This window comes from Branchiostoma floridae, chromosome 1, assembly GCF_000003815.2.
Source record: "Branchiostoma floridae strain S238N-H82 chromosome 1, Bfl_VNyyK, whole genome shotgun sequence".
NCBI classification, from domain to species: domain Eukaryota; kingdom Metazoa; phylum Chordata; class Leptocardii; order Amphioxiformes; family Branchiostomatidae; genus Branchiostoma; species Branchiostoma floridae.
The window spans coordinates 11,854,495-11,872,293 of record NC_049979.1 but is presented as its reverse complement, the minus strand read 5'-3'; the positions used below and the strand labels follow the sequence as shown (position 1 = coordinate 11,872,293).

The 17,799-nt window shown below is 40.0% G+C and overlaps 1 protein-coding gene across 4 annotated transcripts in view; it reads left to right on the top strand.

Moving 5' to 3' along the window:
• Nucleotides 1–407: 407 nt before the first annotated feature.
• Nucleotides 408–17,799, top strand: part of LOC118421852 (apoptosis-stimulating of p53 protein 2-like) — a 48,518-nt gene continuing 31,126 nt past the window's right edge. Inside the window, exons 1-4 of one of the 4 annotated variants that reach the window (XM_035829357.1) lie at nucleotides 408–434; nucleotides 2,632–2,779; nucleotides 3,206–3,331; nucleotides 6,116–6,174. In XM_035829357.1, coding sequence (XP_035685250.1) covers nucleotides 423–434; nucleotides 2,632–2,779; nucleotides 3,206–3,331; nucleotides 6,116–6,174 — 345 coding nt within the window. In that variant the 5' untranslated portion in view covers nucleotides 408–422. Of the gene's footprint in view, nucleotides 435–2,631; nucleotides 2,780–3,205; nucleotides 3,332–5,766; nucleotides 5,914–6,115; nucleotides 6,175–9,361; nucleotides 9,539–16,929; nucleotides 17,074–17,799 lie in introns of those variants that run through there. The other 3 variants (XM_035829379.1, XM_035829372.1, XM_035829386.1) reach the window with 3 other exon arrangements.

Below are 17,799 nucleotides of genomic sequence, written 5' to 3'. Positions count from 1 at the left end.
ATGCCTGTGCTCTGACCTTTTGACTCTGCTGATACTTTACTTTACCTTTTGCTTATAAATCTGAAAACGATTGGTGGAGAGATAGGATCACACATAGACAGGTTGTTAGCCATGCTGCGGTGACAGTGAGCTGATTGGCATGGCTAGCTGCCCTTTGCACCCAGTGAATGTCTATTTGTGGCGTAGAAGTGCCGTCTAGATGACCCAAGCTGCCTGGATGTGGGTTTTGAGTCAATATTGTGCTTGCTTAGGAATGCTAGGTGTTTGGGAAGCAGGTAAACCATTAACAGGTGCCGCTCTACTCCGCCAATTGCCTTACCTAAGGTATGCAAGGAGGATCAGACTGTTAGATCATGTATATATGAATGCAGCCTCTCATTTACAGCGTGGACAAAACAGATTAACCTTGTGTACCAACATCCATGGAAAGTCAGGTATGGTTAGATGCCCCTTTGTTTGCTTGTATTGGTGTTCTAAATCAACTCAAGAGAATTTTGATAGTCTCTGCTGTTTGTGCAGAAGTGGGTTGGTGTCCTTTGCACATTGCAGGTTGTGCATTATGTACAGTTCAAATCTCAACAGTATAATTATATTAAGTATTCTTAAGGATAGAGTAGGACCATTATTATGGTATCAATGAAGGACAGTTGCATGCCAGGTATACTATAAAGCTGGTTACAGGATGAACAGTACCTTGGTTCAAACTCTTTGTGACTACCATATCTCCCCCTCCCCATGTTTAGATAGTGGTTTGGAAGGTTTTTCTTCTCACATGTACACTGACTCTCTACATGTAAATCTTGTGCTAACGTCACACAACGGATACTTGTCTTTGGCCCTGACAAGAAATGGTCATTGATCTCAACCATTTCAAGAAAGTGTACATATAAGTGGTGTGGTCTAATTGCTTGTGTGTTTTACATGTACAATGTACCACATTGTGTAAGTGGTCTGTTTGAACATTTCCATAGTTGTCCATAGGAGCATTGCACCGTCATTCGGGTCCTTTCTCTCTTGTTTGTCTCTTATATTTGTTCTTGCCTAATCTAAGACCTGTTGTGTGGATTGTAACACAAGTCCAAGTATCCCTCTGGCAGGAACATCAAAGGCAAGTTACTTTTTTCTGAAGGAGATCCTGAGATCGCATGGTGACCCCATTGTTTATGTTACCACTTCGGTGAGTGAATGGAAGCCATGTTCTCCATTCAACCATCCAACATTCACCTGACATCCCACCCCAGCCAATTGGGCTCCCTTTGTTCCCTCCACAAGGCTATCATGCTGTATCACTCACACTCTCTTACAATTTCACCCAGAAGCCATCCGTGAACGTGCCTGTCCATTTCTTCCTGTCCTTCATTGCAGCAACCAGGCTACAAGGTTTATACTACAGGCATGTTATTTCTCACCTGCTGACCAGCACAAAGTGTACAGTAGGACTAGGAGTTGAATAAGCTCTTTATCAGAAGGTCATGTTTTTGATAGCGTGGGTTTGTTGTTGTGGTTTTGTGGTTGAACAGCATGACTCAAGAAGCTGTCGATGGGTTGTTATAAAAAGTTGGTATATTGTTTGCTACTAAATCTTCACCTGTCAATAAGATGATTAGAAGAAAAGTCAAAGATTTTGAACCCGGGGTCCCCTCTTCCTGCTTTCCATGGAACTGCAGCAGGACTTCCCCTTTATTTCACCTTTGTTCTGAGTGGTTGCCTGCTTGTTACATACTCTACTAATGAGGTACATACAAGGTGAATAACCTGCTCCCTAGTTCTTGTCAATGGCCTGTATCCAGTGCCATGTATCTCTGCCATCTCTGTTGTTGCTTTTTCATTCAAAGTGATGACAAATTGATGTAATACAAATCGACTAGCGTGCAACCCTTCCCTGTTATTGATTTTGTTCATGCTTAAGGTTCCATAAGCCATATATTTCAGATAGAATGAGATAAGGTACATGTAAGATATATTGATGAATGATCCTCTTCATGCTTGTTCCTGTAGTGTAATTATGTGATTCAGTAATTGAAAGCCATTTTTCTTATGTTCTGTGAGTTTGTGTGTGTGCTTGTGTATGTGTGTGTGTGCATGTTTGTGTATGTATTTAAAGTGTATCATTATGTAATTTTATTGTATCATTTAATATCATAAAAGATACTTAAATCAGATTCCATCAAAGCAGTATTAAATTTTATACCCTAGTATTGTTTAATGTTAAGAGCTTCTGTTTCACTTTGTTACTGAAATATTCACTGTAGCATTTTAAGATTGCGCCTATTGTATTGTATTTTGTATTGACTATTGTCTACAATATGTTATGTAATGTGTGGTGAATGATACTAGAAGTCGGTGCCTAGTGCTCCACGAATATTGTGTCGGTGAAATTCAAACAAGGAAGAAAAAATATAGACACACAGGTAACCTACCCCTAAAATATTCTGTGTAGGTGTATAGTGATCCAAATCAAGTGCCATAACTGTAATAAAAGTACATTTGATACCACTCTTATGCCTTTGATCAGATTCTGATAAAAGTAGCTTCTATATGCTCCAATACAGTAGCTCAATGTAAAGTTTGTTTGTTTGTCTAAAAAGATACAGACAAAGAGCTAACCCACATGTTGCCTGTTGTGTGCAGGTAATCCTGAGGGTGTACCTCAGTAACAACAACCTGACCATAGCAGAGGTTCCCATCACTCCGGAGACAACCTGCAGGGATGTAGTGGACTGTTGTAAGGAACCTGGAGAAGTCAACTGTCACCTGGCTGAGCACTGGAGGGGCAGCGGTGAGTGGTGGACAAATGCCTTCGAAAAGGGGGACAGAGTATATCCATTTGTATAAGGATTTTAAAAATGGGTATTTAGGGATATCAAATCGACAGATGGTGGTTTCAAACTGCAATATTATGAAAAAACTGCCATTTGAAACCACCATCTGTTAACCTTTATATTTCCGTCAAAGTACCCTGTTTCCAAATACAACGGATATAGTTTACCCTGCAGATAAAAGTGAACTAGTATCTGAATAAAGGAACTAGCGTTATTGTCAGTTGACAGAAAGCTTTATGTCATGATATATCAAAACATCATATATATTGATATCCAATTGCTGAAACATCACATTGGTATTTTGCTGAAATATTATATGATATTACATCTATAGAGTATTATAATTTTATATCATGCTTCATTCTTGTGTGTGTTTTTTTCAGAACGACCAGTGGGTGATGATGAGCATCCGTTTGACATCCTGCAGCAGTGGGGGATCCACAGGGATGAGGTGAAGTTCTACCTCCGACACGAAGGGAACATGCCCACTGCTAACGGGGGAGAACAAGGTAAGAGGCCCGCACAAAGTGTTTTTTTACATGTTCAGAGATACATTTACAGCACTGGTAAAGGTGACATTCAAAATTACCTGCACTGCTTATTTTCTTTCGATTTTAGTCCCTCTATAAACAGTATTTTATAAATTTACCTAGTACTAGTTGTAGTATGTAGTTTTTAATCTTGTTTTTTGCTGTATTGAAGGATGATGCTGTTAGATGTACAAGGCCGTTACATGCATGCATGAATGTCACTTTGCTCATGTTGCAGTCTGGTTTCATCATGAGTCAGTGCAGGTTAGGTGCAGGTAGAGGAGGAACACTTGCATGACTCCAACTTTACCTCCGCTAACCTGTATATGCAGGTTGTATTTTGAGCCACTGTAATCAAATGCCAGTAGTGCTTTTCAGTGAGTGAGCTCTGCTTTGAGGGCACATTTTTCTGCAAAGATCATGGCCAATGAGAGCACCAGGGTAACGGCACACACCAGATTCCGCAATCGGATTATTGTGCGGAAGCGTCCCTCCCCATGTACACATGTATCAACTGCAGTCGGCATCACTGCCATTCCATCCTGGGTTCTCCAGGTAGCCTGGAGACGGGCACATGTCTCACATGCATACAGACACAAACTTGCACAAAATTCAAGGCTGAATCTCGCAGTAACTCTTTAACACTGGCACTAAATCAAAGGCGATTTATACTGGTTAAGATCCAATGGTAAAATGAACAATATGATAATTGCAATTGTAGAATATTAGGCATTGATTTGAAAATTTTACTCATGTTGACATTAAACAGGACAATTCAAACAAAAAAAAGAATGTTTATTTCTTACACAGATATGAAATGGAAAATAACTGTTCTAGCCAATGTGACCATGTTTTGTGGTCCCTTAAAATAATTTTCCTATTGACACAAGAATTGAGATTTCTGTCTGTAGTGACCACCTGTCCACATAGACCAGATTTTATCGGTCCCCTGAGTGGTCTTCTTGGGCAGTTTTGACTGTAGTCAGAGATGCTGCTGTATCATCCTGTGTTTGGTTACTGGTTTCTGATTAAGCCACAGAAAGTGTTAGGAAGTGTGAGTGATATTGGCCAGGTTAGAGGCATACCTGGTGTTAGATAGTGCAGGCGCCATGGGCTGGAAACAGCGTATTTGCCATATCTGGTCTGTGTTCTCCTATCAACGCCAGGTCTGGGTAGATTTACTTTGTGCTCTGCTTCTTGTTTCTGTTAGAAATGAGGTCGAGCTCTTTTTCCTTACCTGTCAGTAAGAGGCAAAGTCATTCTATGATTGCCTACTGAGTACTGACTGATGTTCTTTTTTGGGGGAGAAAAGTTTCCATCGAGCAATCAGCATGAAATGCTTACCTGCAATCTGTAATGTGTAGGGAAAGGCTAAGATTACAGAGTGTTAGTACAAAAAACTTTTGCAGAGAGAAGATCACAGGGTGGATGTTGTAAATTGAATCAAATTCCATGTAACTAAGTTAACTTAGAATCACGTACTGACAACTAGAATAACTTTTGTGGACTATCCTTTTATTTTACCAGGAACTGACTCAAGTCAGACTAGACATGCTTCAGGTAGATAACATTTTTAATTGTTTTTCCTCGTAAAAGATCCGTTGAATGTTGCAGGAATACATTCTGCATTCTGTTGTTTGAATTCATGATGGCTTTAAATTGTTAAGATACCTAATCTGTAGAAAAGATTTCTAGTTGGACTTTGCAAGAAAAAACTATAGTTCTGTTGTTTGGATTTACCATTTGGGATGATGTCTATCAAATAATAGAACTGTCAATGGCATTGTGTTTTGATTTACAACTCTGATGCTGAACAGAAATTTGAGACTGTCAAATGACCTTGCAGAATGTTACACCAGCAGGGTCATTTCATGTAAGAAAACATCCTGCCTGACGTCAATGTCAACATTCAGATCAGGGCTCAAAATAACCACCTGCAACCTAGTGTTTGTACAAAATATTGTCAGCTTGCAGCAAAAAGTATAGCCAATTGGCAAGCTTGAAGGCTAAGAAATTTCCAGCATATATGTAAAAGTACTAGTTATATATATAATTTATAGCTACCAACAGCAGTTGATTCCCATGGATGATCAATCTATTGATAATAGGAATCTGCACAATAGCTAATTTAGCCAAGCAGCAGCATTGCATACAGATGATCAGGTCTTGTTGTTTCCTATGATAAAACATAATTTCATGAAAAATTGCTTTTGAGCATCAAAAATTGTAAAGGGATAAGATCAGCAAGAAAAGTGACTCACAAACTGCAGTATGGTTGAAGATTTTCTTTATTCTTATAGTGCAGGGAACAGAAATAATATTTCCAGTCCTGCATACACAGGCACATGACCATCATCCCCCTGTTGATTTGATCCCATGGCAAGTTCTTAAGATGATTAGCAAAACAGATATGGCCTACGTGAAGGCTTTTCAACAATTTGGCTCAAACCAAGGCACAGTCCGGCTACGTGTAGTTCTGTCCCTGTAATGTAAACTTGTGCTGTGGTCCCTTTCGTAATCAGTCCAGCGGCCTATAATCTGCAGGTGACAAGATGAGCATGGTATGATTACAGGTGGCAGTGTTGTACATACTGTTACCCCTAGGGTGTTACTCAAACACCTCTCCATTACATGTCATCCTTGTGGTGTTATGATGGTGTAAAACTGTAAAGAGGGGCTTTGCATGTTGGAAGTTGAGCGTAACTCTGATGTTTGCCTAACGGCCAGCTGTCGTTACACTTTTTTTCCTCCTTCTGTCTGCAGGAACATCCAGGCAGCCCAAGAAGAAGAACGGAGTAAAGGAGTCCAGTCCCGAGAGCCAGGTTGGTGATGTCTTTTTCTCTTAAGATTAAAGGTCTGCGTTATCACAGCATTCTACTGTCATGACTGTGGCAGTCCCAGGGCTTTGCTGTGCTGTCAAGTTTGTTTGTTTCAAAAATATCTGAACACAGCAGTTGTTTTGAGTTAGATCAAAGTTGTATACCATAGGACCCAAGTGCAGTTTGGTGGTGTAAGGGGTGTGGATATGTAGTATCATGATTATTGACATGTGGTCAGTCGTTCGTTTGCCACTTGGTACAAGTCAGGAGCCTTGATATGGCTTTCTGGTATCGGCTTTGCGGTATATCGAGTGTTTGGATAGATTTTGGTGCGACTTTTGTCTGTATCTTGGTTTTAAGCTGCTTTCTTAAAACGAAATGTGTCCAGGTGATAGGTAATTGTGAAGTCAATTATGTGTGATTAATGAGCAAACCATACCAATTACCTCTGGACACCCCTACTTACCCCCACCTTCACGGATTGTCAGGGATATCCCTGGAGCCCATTGTATTCAGCAGCATTGACATTTGTTTAAACCTAAACAGAGCAGGATTTGTTACATTACTGACTTCCTGTATGTAGTCTACTGTAGTTCCCATTTTTGTCCTTAACTATTTATAGAAAGTAGAAAGACAGCTCTTTGCCCCATTGAGATCGGTTTGGGCCCTGCAGATGGAAGTTTCTGGACATCTGATTGTGAGGCATCTTAACATGTCAATGAAAAATCATATTGATAGTTCATTTTTTATATAATTGTAATTAGTTAATGTAGCTACTGGAAAAGTCATATCCATATGACATAGTAGAGCCAAGAGTTACCGTATGCATCCTTAATATAAACAAAGGGAAATGCTATCAAGTCAGATATGACAAGCAGATCACATGTTACTCATGCTATAAATGTTCACAAAAGACAGAAACTAAACAGGACTCTTGTTTTACTACTTTCCAGTAGATGTTATCTTCAGTTCACGCTCAATAGCGAGGTATGTGGGGAGAACCTTGTAAACAAGGGGACAAACACTATCGTCATCGACTCTATCTTTGCTTAGAGATGTAACAAGGATATCTCATGCCACACCGGCTATAGATGTTCATGTTCAAGAGGCAAGACTGAAGCTAAATGGGCTTCTTGTCTTGCTTCACTCTACTAGAAATAATCTTCCGTTCACAGTCAATAGTGAGAGAACATTGGTGCCAAACGGAAATAGCAGGTTCTGCACATAAGTAGCTCTAAATAGCGGTTACTAATGAACTGCATCAGCCTCTTCGACACTGGTATTCCTGCAGCCTTGATCCAGCACTAATGAGCAAACTGGTCTCCAGCCCCAAGGTCGAACAACACAGGCCTTAGCTGCCAGGGTGTCCAGAAAATTTCACAGCAAATGTACAAGAACATAGAGCCAGTGGTCCGCATACTGTGCAGAACATGGCAGATTTGTGATAGGTGATATGTTTCTGGGCCATCAGCTCTTGATTCATATCATGGGATGGAACTGGGGTATTCGTTAGTTATATCTGTTATGGAGTATTGCCTTGTTTTGTGATTCGAGCTGCATAGTGTGTAATTACATGTAGGGCTATATTGTTAGTTATTGCACCGGATTGTGTGTGTGAGTCATTGGTGCTGATCATGCATACAGATTCAAATTCTGTAGAAAGGGTAGGTTTCAGTTCTGTCATCAATAAGGGCCAAAGGTGGTTGCTTATTAAAAGGCACAATTGGGCAGCCTTATCAGTAAATATGATTCAGGTATTCTATCTCCCCATCAGAGTAATCAGAAACCCCATGGCTGTTTATAATGTGGATATTAAAGAGCCTAAAAGCCCCATTGAGATTCAGCTATCATATCACCCAAATTACTGGGTCACTCACAGACTCACAGTAAGTGCATTTAGACAGATGAAACCATTACCACACATACCGACCCTATCACAGAGGGGTGGAATATCTTCAGGGCAGCCTTTGTTCAAGAAACTTGTTCACATACTCCATGGATGCAGCAGCTGCCCTGGGATGGAGTTGATTGGTTAATGGGCAAATTTGTTTTGATTACCATAAATCTGTATTGATGGGCTGTTTAGAGCACTTGATGGGTGAGTCACACCTGCTACATTATGGTACTCTATATGGAACAAGTGGATCTTACATGCATGTTTCCAGTACAAATTATAGAGTTCTTTGATCATTGATGGTGTACAATGTACAAATGTAAAGTTTGCTGCATTCTCTTTTGCAAATTGTGTTGGATCCTGCTAGTGTCCACTACAAAACATCCAGGGAACAATATCAACCTCAGCATTTCTCCCTAGTTAACTACCTTGCTGTATGACAGGAGCATTTGATATTGGTCTAAAATAAAGTGCTTTGAGTCTGACATACACAATGTGCTACACAATAGAGTAATAATGCACTAGTGGTGATGCATTATGCAAATTATAAATGAAATGCAGTTTTGTTATGGCGAGCACATTTAGTTGAAATTGAGGGAAGTATATGGCCCTAAGGGTTAATAGAACCCATTAAGGCTGATGGGATGATGTAAGCTTATATGCAAACATTGTGCATCACTGTGATTATAATGTTGATGTGTAACAGCTGCCAGGAAGGATATTGGTGTTTGACAAACTTTTGAAATATTTAAATGCAAAGCGTAATGAAAGAGTTACTTACAAGTGTAGGAACAAATAAAAAGTAAAAATATATGGTCTGAATATTGCAACTTTTAAAGGAAAATCCAAATTATTTAATATAGTGCCTTCACTAGTTCACCCTCACCAGCAAGGTTGTAGCTAGTGCCATATACATTGTACAGTTTGTTTTTCTGTGTCTTGTATAGTTTATATCTCGCATGACTTTCATAAACCCTCTCAATATCAGGGTCACCTCCTGTTTGTTGCCTGATAAAAAGAAGTGGATTTTCCTCTGTAAATATACCAGATGGTTCTTAAAATGTGGCCACAAACAGCTGAGATTTCTCAAGGCACCTTATCAACCCAACCTCCAACCCCAGGCAGACTGCGTCATCAAATCGAATGGTGCGCATGTTTGTGTTCCTGTTTTCTTATTGGCTGTTTGTTGGTGGGGTGGGGAGCTGGGAGAGTGATTGACAGGAGCCAGTTGCCAGTTTGGTGGGGCAGACAGGCCAGTAATCCATCACCACCACCCCTCCAGGCCAAGCCAAACCATGAGGCACTGATCAGGTTCCTCCTACCACAACCAGGCCAGCACTAGCCTGGCCACTACTGTAACTCCTCTGTCCTGATATATAACAGTCTGGTGCGCGGCTGGTACCATGGAACACCTGGGTCAAGGCTAGGGACAGTTTTGCGGTACTGATGTCGCTGGAGAGGAGGAGGAAGAGGGTAAATCTTCCTGTTATCTTGTTTTACCACCCCCTTGTCTACTTATCTGGTCTGCTTGTGTACAGTACAGTCCTGGCCACCAGGCACAGATGTTGCTAATAATACTGGATCTGCCTGTTTATGGAGGTGGAAGGCTTTTACTGTTATAAAAGAAATCGTAAATCTTCATGGGAATCATCCATTCTTACAAGTGCCTGTCATTTTTAAGGCGATTAATTGTATTACAGTTAGGGAACATATTGTACACGTTATAGTTTTCCCTTTTGGCAAGTTGTGCCAGCATGTTTTGCTCCTCGTTGTTACACCAAAACTGGACCTGTGCATACAGCATGTGAGCGGCTTTGATGTAAACAGTGGCCAAAATGATGGGGTAGTGTTTGTTTACGGATGCCTTGCGTTTACCAAAATCTGTCAGGTCTTTGTCATATTGCACCCCACTACTAGACGGGGTTGGTTCTTAGTGCCTTTTCACAGTTTTTCTGGGACAAATATCAATTAATGTCAGACACAATGTTGTTCTATGTAGGATTTGGGTTTAGGCACAAACTACTAAGGTCATTTAATCTATTCTTTCCATTTTATGTGATAAATGTATACAAGTACCAGCTATGTGTGAGGGAGGGGTTGGCAACATTCCACAATTGTCGCAGATTCCAGCTTCCTAGTCTCCAATGGGACTTTCAGGAGAATGGTAGTTGCAACTGTCAAGGCGAAAATCAAGCCAAGAATCAAAAACTGATTAACAGGAACTTGTAGCCTGCGCTATAATCTGTACATGAGAGGAACTATTACCTGTACATGAGTCTATATGATGAGATGTCTGACAAAATAATTGGAGAATTTCCAAAAGCAGTTTGTGTATTTGGAGAGTCTCCACTGGTAGTGCATAACTATTTCAGCACCTTCCGCAATTCCACTGGCCAGGCTCACAGCATGTCAGTATGACAGGGCTGGATGTACTAATTATAATAAACCATACCACTGGTGATGACAGTTGGCTGTCTTCGAGCAACACATGCTAATGTCCAAGCAGAGGTTGGGGTGGAAGACTGTTTTCAGCGTCTCAGTGGAGTTAATGGTTGTGCTTGTAGACACATCATTATGTAAACAGCAAGCTGAAAGGGTGGTTTGATTTTCAAGCAGATGTTGGGACAGTGGAAGAGTCTAACATTTTCTGTCTGCCAGACCTCATTGACAACATGTGGTGAGTGACTGTCATAGATTTGAGGCAGTCAGGAAGCTAATATCTTCCACCCCAACATTAGCCAAATCAACCCAAAAAAAATTCAACCCCCTGAAATGGCATTTGTTGTATTTCTGAGAGGATTTTAAAGTAAAAATGGAGTCTACAGATAGAACACTGTCATGGGAGGATTCATTGATCCTTCCTTAAGGGTACCTCAGAGTCAGAGTGCCATGTGTATGAGGAGGAGCACAAGTCCAGTCCTGTGTTTGAAGTGAACTGAAGCTAACAAGACTGTACTCTAGGCTGCTCCAACTTCTGCTTGGAAATGAAACTGTATGCCCAGATGTAAACAGCAGGTAGGATGAGGTGGTTATCCTTGAGTCAACACCACCCATCCTAGCTAATGAGTGGGTCCTGTGTGGGATTAGCCATGACTCAGGCAGCAGTGGGGATCCATTAGTCACAGTACAAGGTGCCCTGCATCAGGCAGTCCGAGCTTTCTATATAAGAACTCAAGGGTCACTGCACACAGCCTCATACATGTAACACCCACCGGAGGGACAGCAGATATGTGAGTTGGGCATATGGTCACTAGCTATTATCTATGACCAGCAAACCTGTTCACTTTTGCACCATGTCTACATGCTACTTGTATGTGTAACTCTGACCTGGGATATCAGTAAGTTTAGACATTTTTGTATACAACATAGTATTGTCCTGTTTTGACTGTATCGTTTCTCTTTTCTTTGAAGATTGTTGTTCAGATTTTCCTGTCCAGCTGATTTGACGTGTGTTGTGTTGTGCATGGACTGTATTTCCTACTACAAGGCTCCCTCAGAAATTCATATGTTAATAGCAAAGTGTTAAGATGGTTAAATTGTTATCACTTAAATATTTAGTAAATTGTCTCAGAAGTCAACAGTTAATTGTACTGTTAATATTATACATGAAAAGTATGCATTTCAGCCAAACGTCAGCCTGTGGTTTGCCATGTACCTTTCAACTCAGATCGGAATTATCATAAAGCATTCATTCTGATCCAGGTGTACTTGATATATAATATAGACATTTGTAGAAGTAAAAAAAAAGGAAATTGTCCTTGTTGATTGCTTTTACTACTATGCAAAGGGACCAAATTTGAAGTTTGTGGGATGGTAGAACATTTGTCGATTTAATCATTGCTGTATCTTTGTTGCCAAGTCTAGTAGGGCCACTCATTGCAGAATGGGTGGACTGTGTCTGCCATACTGGGTCATGTTTACCCTCCATGTCTTCCTGTGGGGGTGATATGCGTGTCCTGTAGGCAAATTCTTACTGATTACAATCTGATTTCTACCAAACAAGTAGGTTTCAACCACCAGAAGTCAATCTTGCTTCAAGGTCAGATGCCTGAAAGACGAAGTTATTGGAACAAACCATCTGTAAGTACATAGTGGGGGATAATTTTGAAAGATTGTTGCTACTGTATGTGCCCATTGGGACAGAGGGGACAGCAGAATCAGTTGTAAGATTGTTACTACTGTATGTACCCAATGGACAGAGGGGAAAGCAGAATCAGTTGTAAGATTGTTACTACTATTTGTGCCCATTTGGACAGAGGGGACAGCAGAGTTGGTTGCAGTAAGGTTATACAAACTTCTCTTATATTCTGTTTATGTCTTAGAAGGAGAGAAGATACTGTCGCTTCTCCTAATCAATTAAGTACGAGTGTTTTGAAATATTTGAATATAATTTTTTTCATTGCCATACCTTAACTGTTAGTTTTGATAAATTGTACCTTATGGACTTCATGCCTCAGGTGATATGTGTGTTAGATCCTTGTCTGTTTCCTGTTTTGGTTGCTATATTTGCATATCGACAGGTCAGATTTTAGGTCAGGGTTTCAGTTGATAAGAAAGAAATGCATTTTTCTATCTCAAGTATAGAAAGATTCCTCCTGTAGTGCATGTCTTTTGCTGCAGTATTGCACGCCCTTTCTAGAATAAGTTAATCTTTTATATGCCAGACGACTTGAGAATTTTACCAGCAGTTGTCCAGTGTTGACTTGATATCAAGATAATGTCAACCAACTACTCAGCACTGTCTGCATACTGCTAGGATCAAATGCTCCACATGTACCAAATGTAGTTTGTAACTGTGTACAGCCATGCAGTGTTTCAGCAGTGTTTCATCTTAAAGTGAAAATGCTCTATGAGGTTAATGAAAGTTTCTACATGGTCAGCTGAGTTTGCATATGACGCAGTCTCCTAAAGCAACATGTTTACCTATTCAGTACGACAGCCTGGGGCAAATAGTCATAGGTGAACCTTATTTGTTGTCGGCTTCTATCTAAACAAGATAATTGAAAGCTGTCCTTGAGTGCCTTTACCATACAAGACGGAGCGTCCTTTCGCAGAGAGTTGTGCTGACGTTGAGTTGACGTCAGTGTCCCCAAGAAAGGGTGCTACGAGGGCAGGTGGTCTGGTGTTGTCCTTTTTTGTTGTGGTTCATTCTACTGAGGATGAACCACAAGGTAGGACTACATTCATGTAGACTGCAAATGCTTTGTAACAGATTTGAGAAGCAAATAGACAATTTACAGTCTCTGGTAATGGTGTACACAAAACTGGTGTTCGGACATTCCCCATTCAATGTACATTGTTTGAAGATGGGGAATTAAGTGCTAATTAAGACTTAAGTTGTTGTGGGCATGCCTTCTTCCTGTTCCTTTTCTATGCTTTATTCTTCCCTTTTCTAGTGATAGATTTCTAAACAGGGTCCTTTGAGGTTTCGGATTTATACTTATTTTATAGTTGCTTGCGCCTGCAGTACTAGTGACATTTCAAAGGGGCTCTCCTGGGGACTGCAAACACTTCCAGGGTCTGTGTGCTTTTGCTGTAAGACATTCGTTGGGCCTTACAGTACTGGTCTTGTGGTTGTGATTAAACTTGCTTTCCAGTTATACGTACTACCAATTGATTCGTAATGGAAAATGATCATCTCAAAATACCAGTTTTACTGTTTAAGAAGAATAATGAAATATAGGCACATTTCCCTCCCAAATGCATGTACCCTTTTTCAATGTCAATGGAGGTTGCAAAGCATACTTTCAGAGTCATCAGTGCTCATTCATGTCATAAGATATACACTGAGATTTCAGCAGTGTACTTCAGGATTATAAAATAACTATAACAGTTAAAAATTTGATGCATGTGTTTTATGCATTGGAACGTTTAGCTCTCTCATTTGTCTGTGGAGTTCTGCTATTTTTGTGATCAAAAATGACAGGAGATTTGTCTTGTCGGATCTCCAAAAAGTTTACGGTGACCTTCTGTGACAAGGTCGGCGTTCTGTGTCCAGCTACAGAGTCTGTTTCCTGCAGCAGTGTTGGAAAGGTCAAGTATGATGTCTGCACCATGTGGATGGGAGAGTTTAGCATGCTTTCCCAGCGCTTTCTCACGCAGGAGAATGCACAGATCTATTGACATTGATAGTCAGGACAAGAAAACAGACTTGAAAGACTTCTAGGCAAAGTTGTTTACTGTCGTTTTCAAACTCATCAGCTTTGAATTGATCATACAGGTAAGTGTGAAGTGTCCATTGAGAAATTGTATTTTTTGGTGATAATCATCTACCAGAATGAAACGTTCGTCACTTATTTTTATCTTTATCTTTATTCTTTATTTCAGGTTAAAAACCCATAGACACACAAAAGATACATACATATACATTAAAATCTATCATATTCAATAGAGTATTAGAGGAGAATTTGCTATACTACAAAAAATCACAGTATCACACAGTCAATATTGGTAAGGCCTTTAAAATTCAAGGATAAGCTTTTCCTTGATCATATTGTAGTTTTTCTAATGTTTCTCATTTCTTCTTACGGTAATATGTACACATGCTGCAGAGTAGTTAAGTTAATTGCACAGGAAACACTCACAACTGGCTCAACAATCCCTGAAATTTTTGTGTTGTTCACTTGTTAGACAGCCAATACTATTCCAAATTAAGTCATCTTATCCAGACTTTTAAAATTCTTTGTTACTTTTGCCATAAATCACATCCATCATCCCAGTGACAGGCTGTGGGTATCTCACCAAAGTTCCCTACATGCTCAGTAACAGTTGGGTTATTGCCATGGAAACAAGGCTCCTTCTGTTGTCCAGTGAGGGGAGGTTGGTATGAGAAGACATGGTGACCCTTGTTCACATGGAGATGACTCAGAGTTGGTCATGTCCCCAGGATGGAAGGCAGCTTCCTTCAACTGTGAGACCTCCACAACAAGGTACAAAAGGTGGAGGAATAGAGGCAATTGGTAAGGAGACTGAGCTTGCTTTGGTCAACAATTTACTCAATGGTTTGTAGCAAATGTAACTTTATGAATTAACTCCTCTGGCAAACAGTTTACCCAAATCGGCCAATTTCTACTCTTTTGCCAGCAGCCCAAGGAGTCTGGTAGAGACTTAAGGTGCTCTTGTTGTTTTCATCAGTACGTTGCTGAAACTTCTTACAATTAAATGTCTCATTCAGCATAATGTGTACTATGAGTCATATTAGTGATAAGATTGTACTTGCCCTTAGTTACAATGAAATGGAAGAGCTGTGATGATCACTGAAATAAATAACTTGAACGATAATTGAGGTTATGTTTTTATCTATTATTTTCTTGTTATCTGATCATCCAGGAACATTGCAGAGATGATGACAGGTGAAAGTGAAAGTTGTGTGATGATCTCCAAAAATGAGCCATTGTTGAATGATGATTTAGTTTATCATTTGCTTGTTATATGATCTTGAAACATTTAAGATGATGACACTTTTTCTTAGTTATGCTAAAATTGCTATAGTATGATGATCTCCAAAATGTTGATAAAGGTTATTGTTTTATCACTTATTTGGTTAAAGGATGTTAAAGTTGAAGTTGGAAAAATGAGATGACTTTCAAAATGAGGTATCAAATATAATGAGCTAGTGATAATAGAGGATATGTTTGTCATGATGTCTTGCTCAAGTTATCTGATCTGAGCAGGGTTTTGTTGAAATAAATTCCTTCATTTTCTTCCATCTATATGGAAGGAATAATGGCATGATGCTTTGAGCTGGAACATTTTACAAGAAGGTAACATCCTGGTAATATGTTAACTGTCAGCTAGTCATCCTTACTGTTGTACTAGAGTAGATTTCTTGGAAATGCTTTACTTCTCAATCACTTTATTTCATGCTCATGGATTGTATAATGATGGCCCTTTCAGTTGGTTGTCCATACTTCCTGTTCCTTGTGATGCTGCAGCACACACAATCATCTGTCTCATTCTTTCCTGGCTGAATCACAGCAGAGCCTTTTGTCAGTCATTCAACAATCATCCCTAAGCATTAGAGCCCTTTGCCCCTTTCTTGTCAATGAAGAATTATGTCTTCTTTGGTCTCAAAACAATTTGGTCAATGATGAGATTACTGCCCTTTGCCAATTGTTGCTGGTATTTTCATGCCATACCAAAGCACACTTAGTGTTGGCATTCTGCATTTGCATGTTCTGCTTTGCCACTAACTGCATCCAGGACCCTCAAAGGCAGCATGCTTTCTGGATTCTGGTGCAGATGCCAGGAGGAAACCACTACTTCCAGTATGTAAAGAGCTTTTCAACAACAGGGCCAATTATCTGAACTTCTCTCAGAAGATGCGACCAAATAAATTCCACAGCAGTAATGTCAAACTGCACAATTGCGCATCAAATTTCTTAAAAAGTTGAAGCAACCACTGCAAGTACTGCATAAAGGTCAGGCAAACGGATGTGGGGCTCGTTTTCACAAAGTTTTCAACAGCAGGGCCAACAATTATGACTATAAATTCCTCTGCGAAAACCAGTGTGATGTAATTACTATGAAATGTTCAGGCAAAAGAAAAGTGGCTGGATCACTCAGGAAGTGTCAGTGAAACCTTTGAAAAAGGGATCCCTTCTCTCGTGTTGTAGGGCACATGGCAGCGGTCTCCAGTCGGAATGTAAGCAATGGACACGGCGGGTCTTTAGTACGACCACAGTCTGTCTGTAGCGTGACAGCACGTTATGTACCGGGCATTTTCTGAAGTACAACACCGGGTCAGGAGCGTCCCCTCTTCCTATATTTGTCCGGGGAAACTTTATAAATATGCCAACCTACGTGAGCACGGCCATGCTGAAATTGATAGGAAATTGCCCATTGGCCACTGGTGATGCAATAGTGCGATAGGGGGTCTAGATCAGTCTGGCTGGCCTTGAAAATAGAGACACATGTCATAGTGTCAGGCATAGGATTATGAGAGGACTTACTGAGACAGAAACAACAGTAACTGGAGTGTTGGATGGTTCACGGTCTGGGCATAGCAGGTAGGGGCTTGGCTTTGTCTTTTGGTGTCTCCATAAATGGCATGTACGACATTCTCATTTGAATATTTCCGAGAAAATCTGGTAAATTTGGTCAAGAGGGCCAAGATGAAGGAATCTGAGTTTTGCGACAGAGGTCACCTCTATACTGGCTTTATCACTGGTAGGTATGGAGTATCCTGATAGAAATCTTGCTGTATTTTAATGTTCATTGTAGGTCATCTGTATCTATGACTTTGTATGAATAGCATGTTTTGGATCAAAAAGGTTAATAAGCATCATTCTATTTAATTGGTTGTGTTAATTGTAATTCTGTACTACTACTACAACTAAATTGATTTTGAAGAACATGTTATCTAACAGCAATTTTTCTTTGAGTAGTTGGACTGAACTTGTTTTATGCACTTGAAACAAATGGAGGTGATATATTAATATGTTTTTGCTTCTATCTGCAATGTACTTGTATCGTATCATAGAGGATTCAAGATAAGTACAAGATGTTGTCATTTGTGCATAAGTGTGAATTTGTTTCTTTTACAAAAACACATAAATCATATTTTCATCAAATAATGTAAAATGATTCTTTGATTTATCAATTTCAGAGTTGCAACTTTTATAGCACTTTGTTGCCAATTTCCTGAATGTAATCCCATTGCCTGCTATAAATTAGGTTATGGGCCTGATGCGGCAAACTCAGCAGTTTGGGTACCTGAAATCTGCCATCACTGA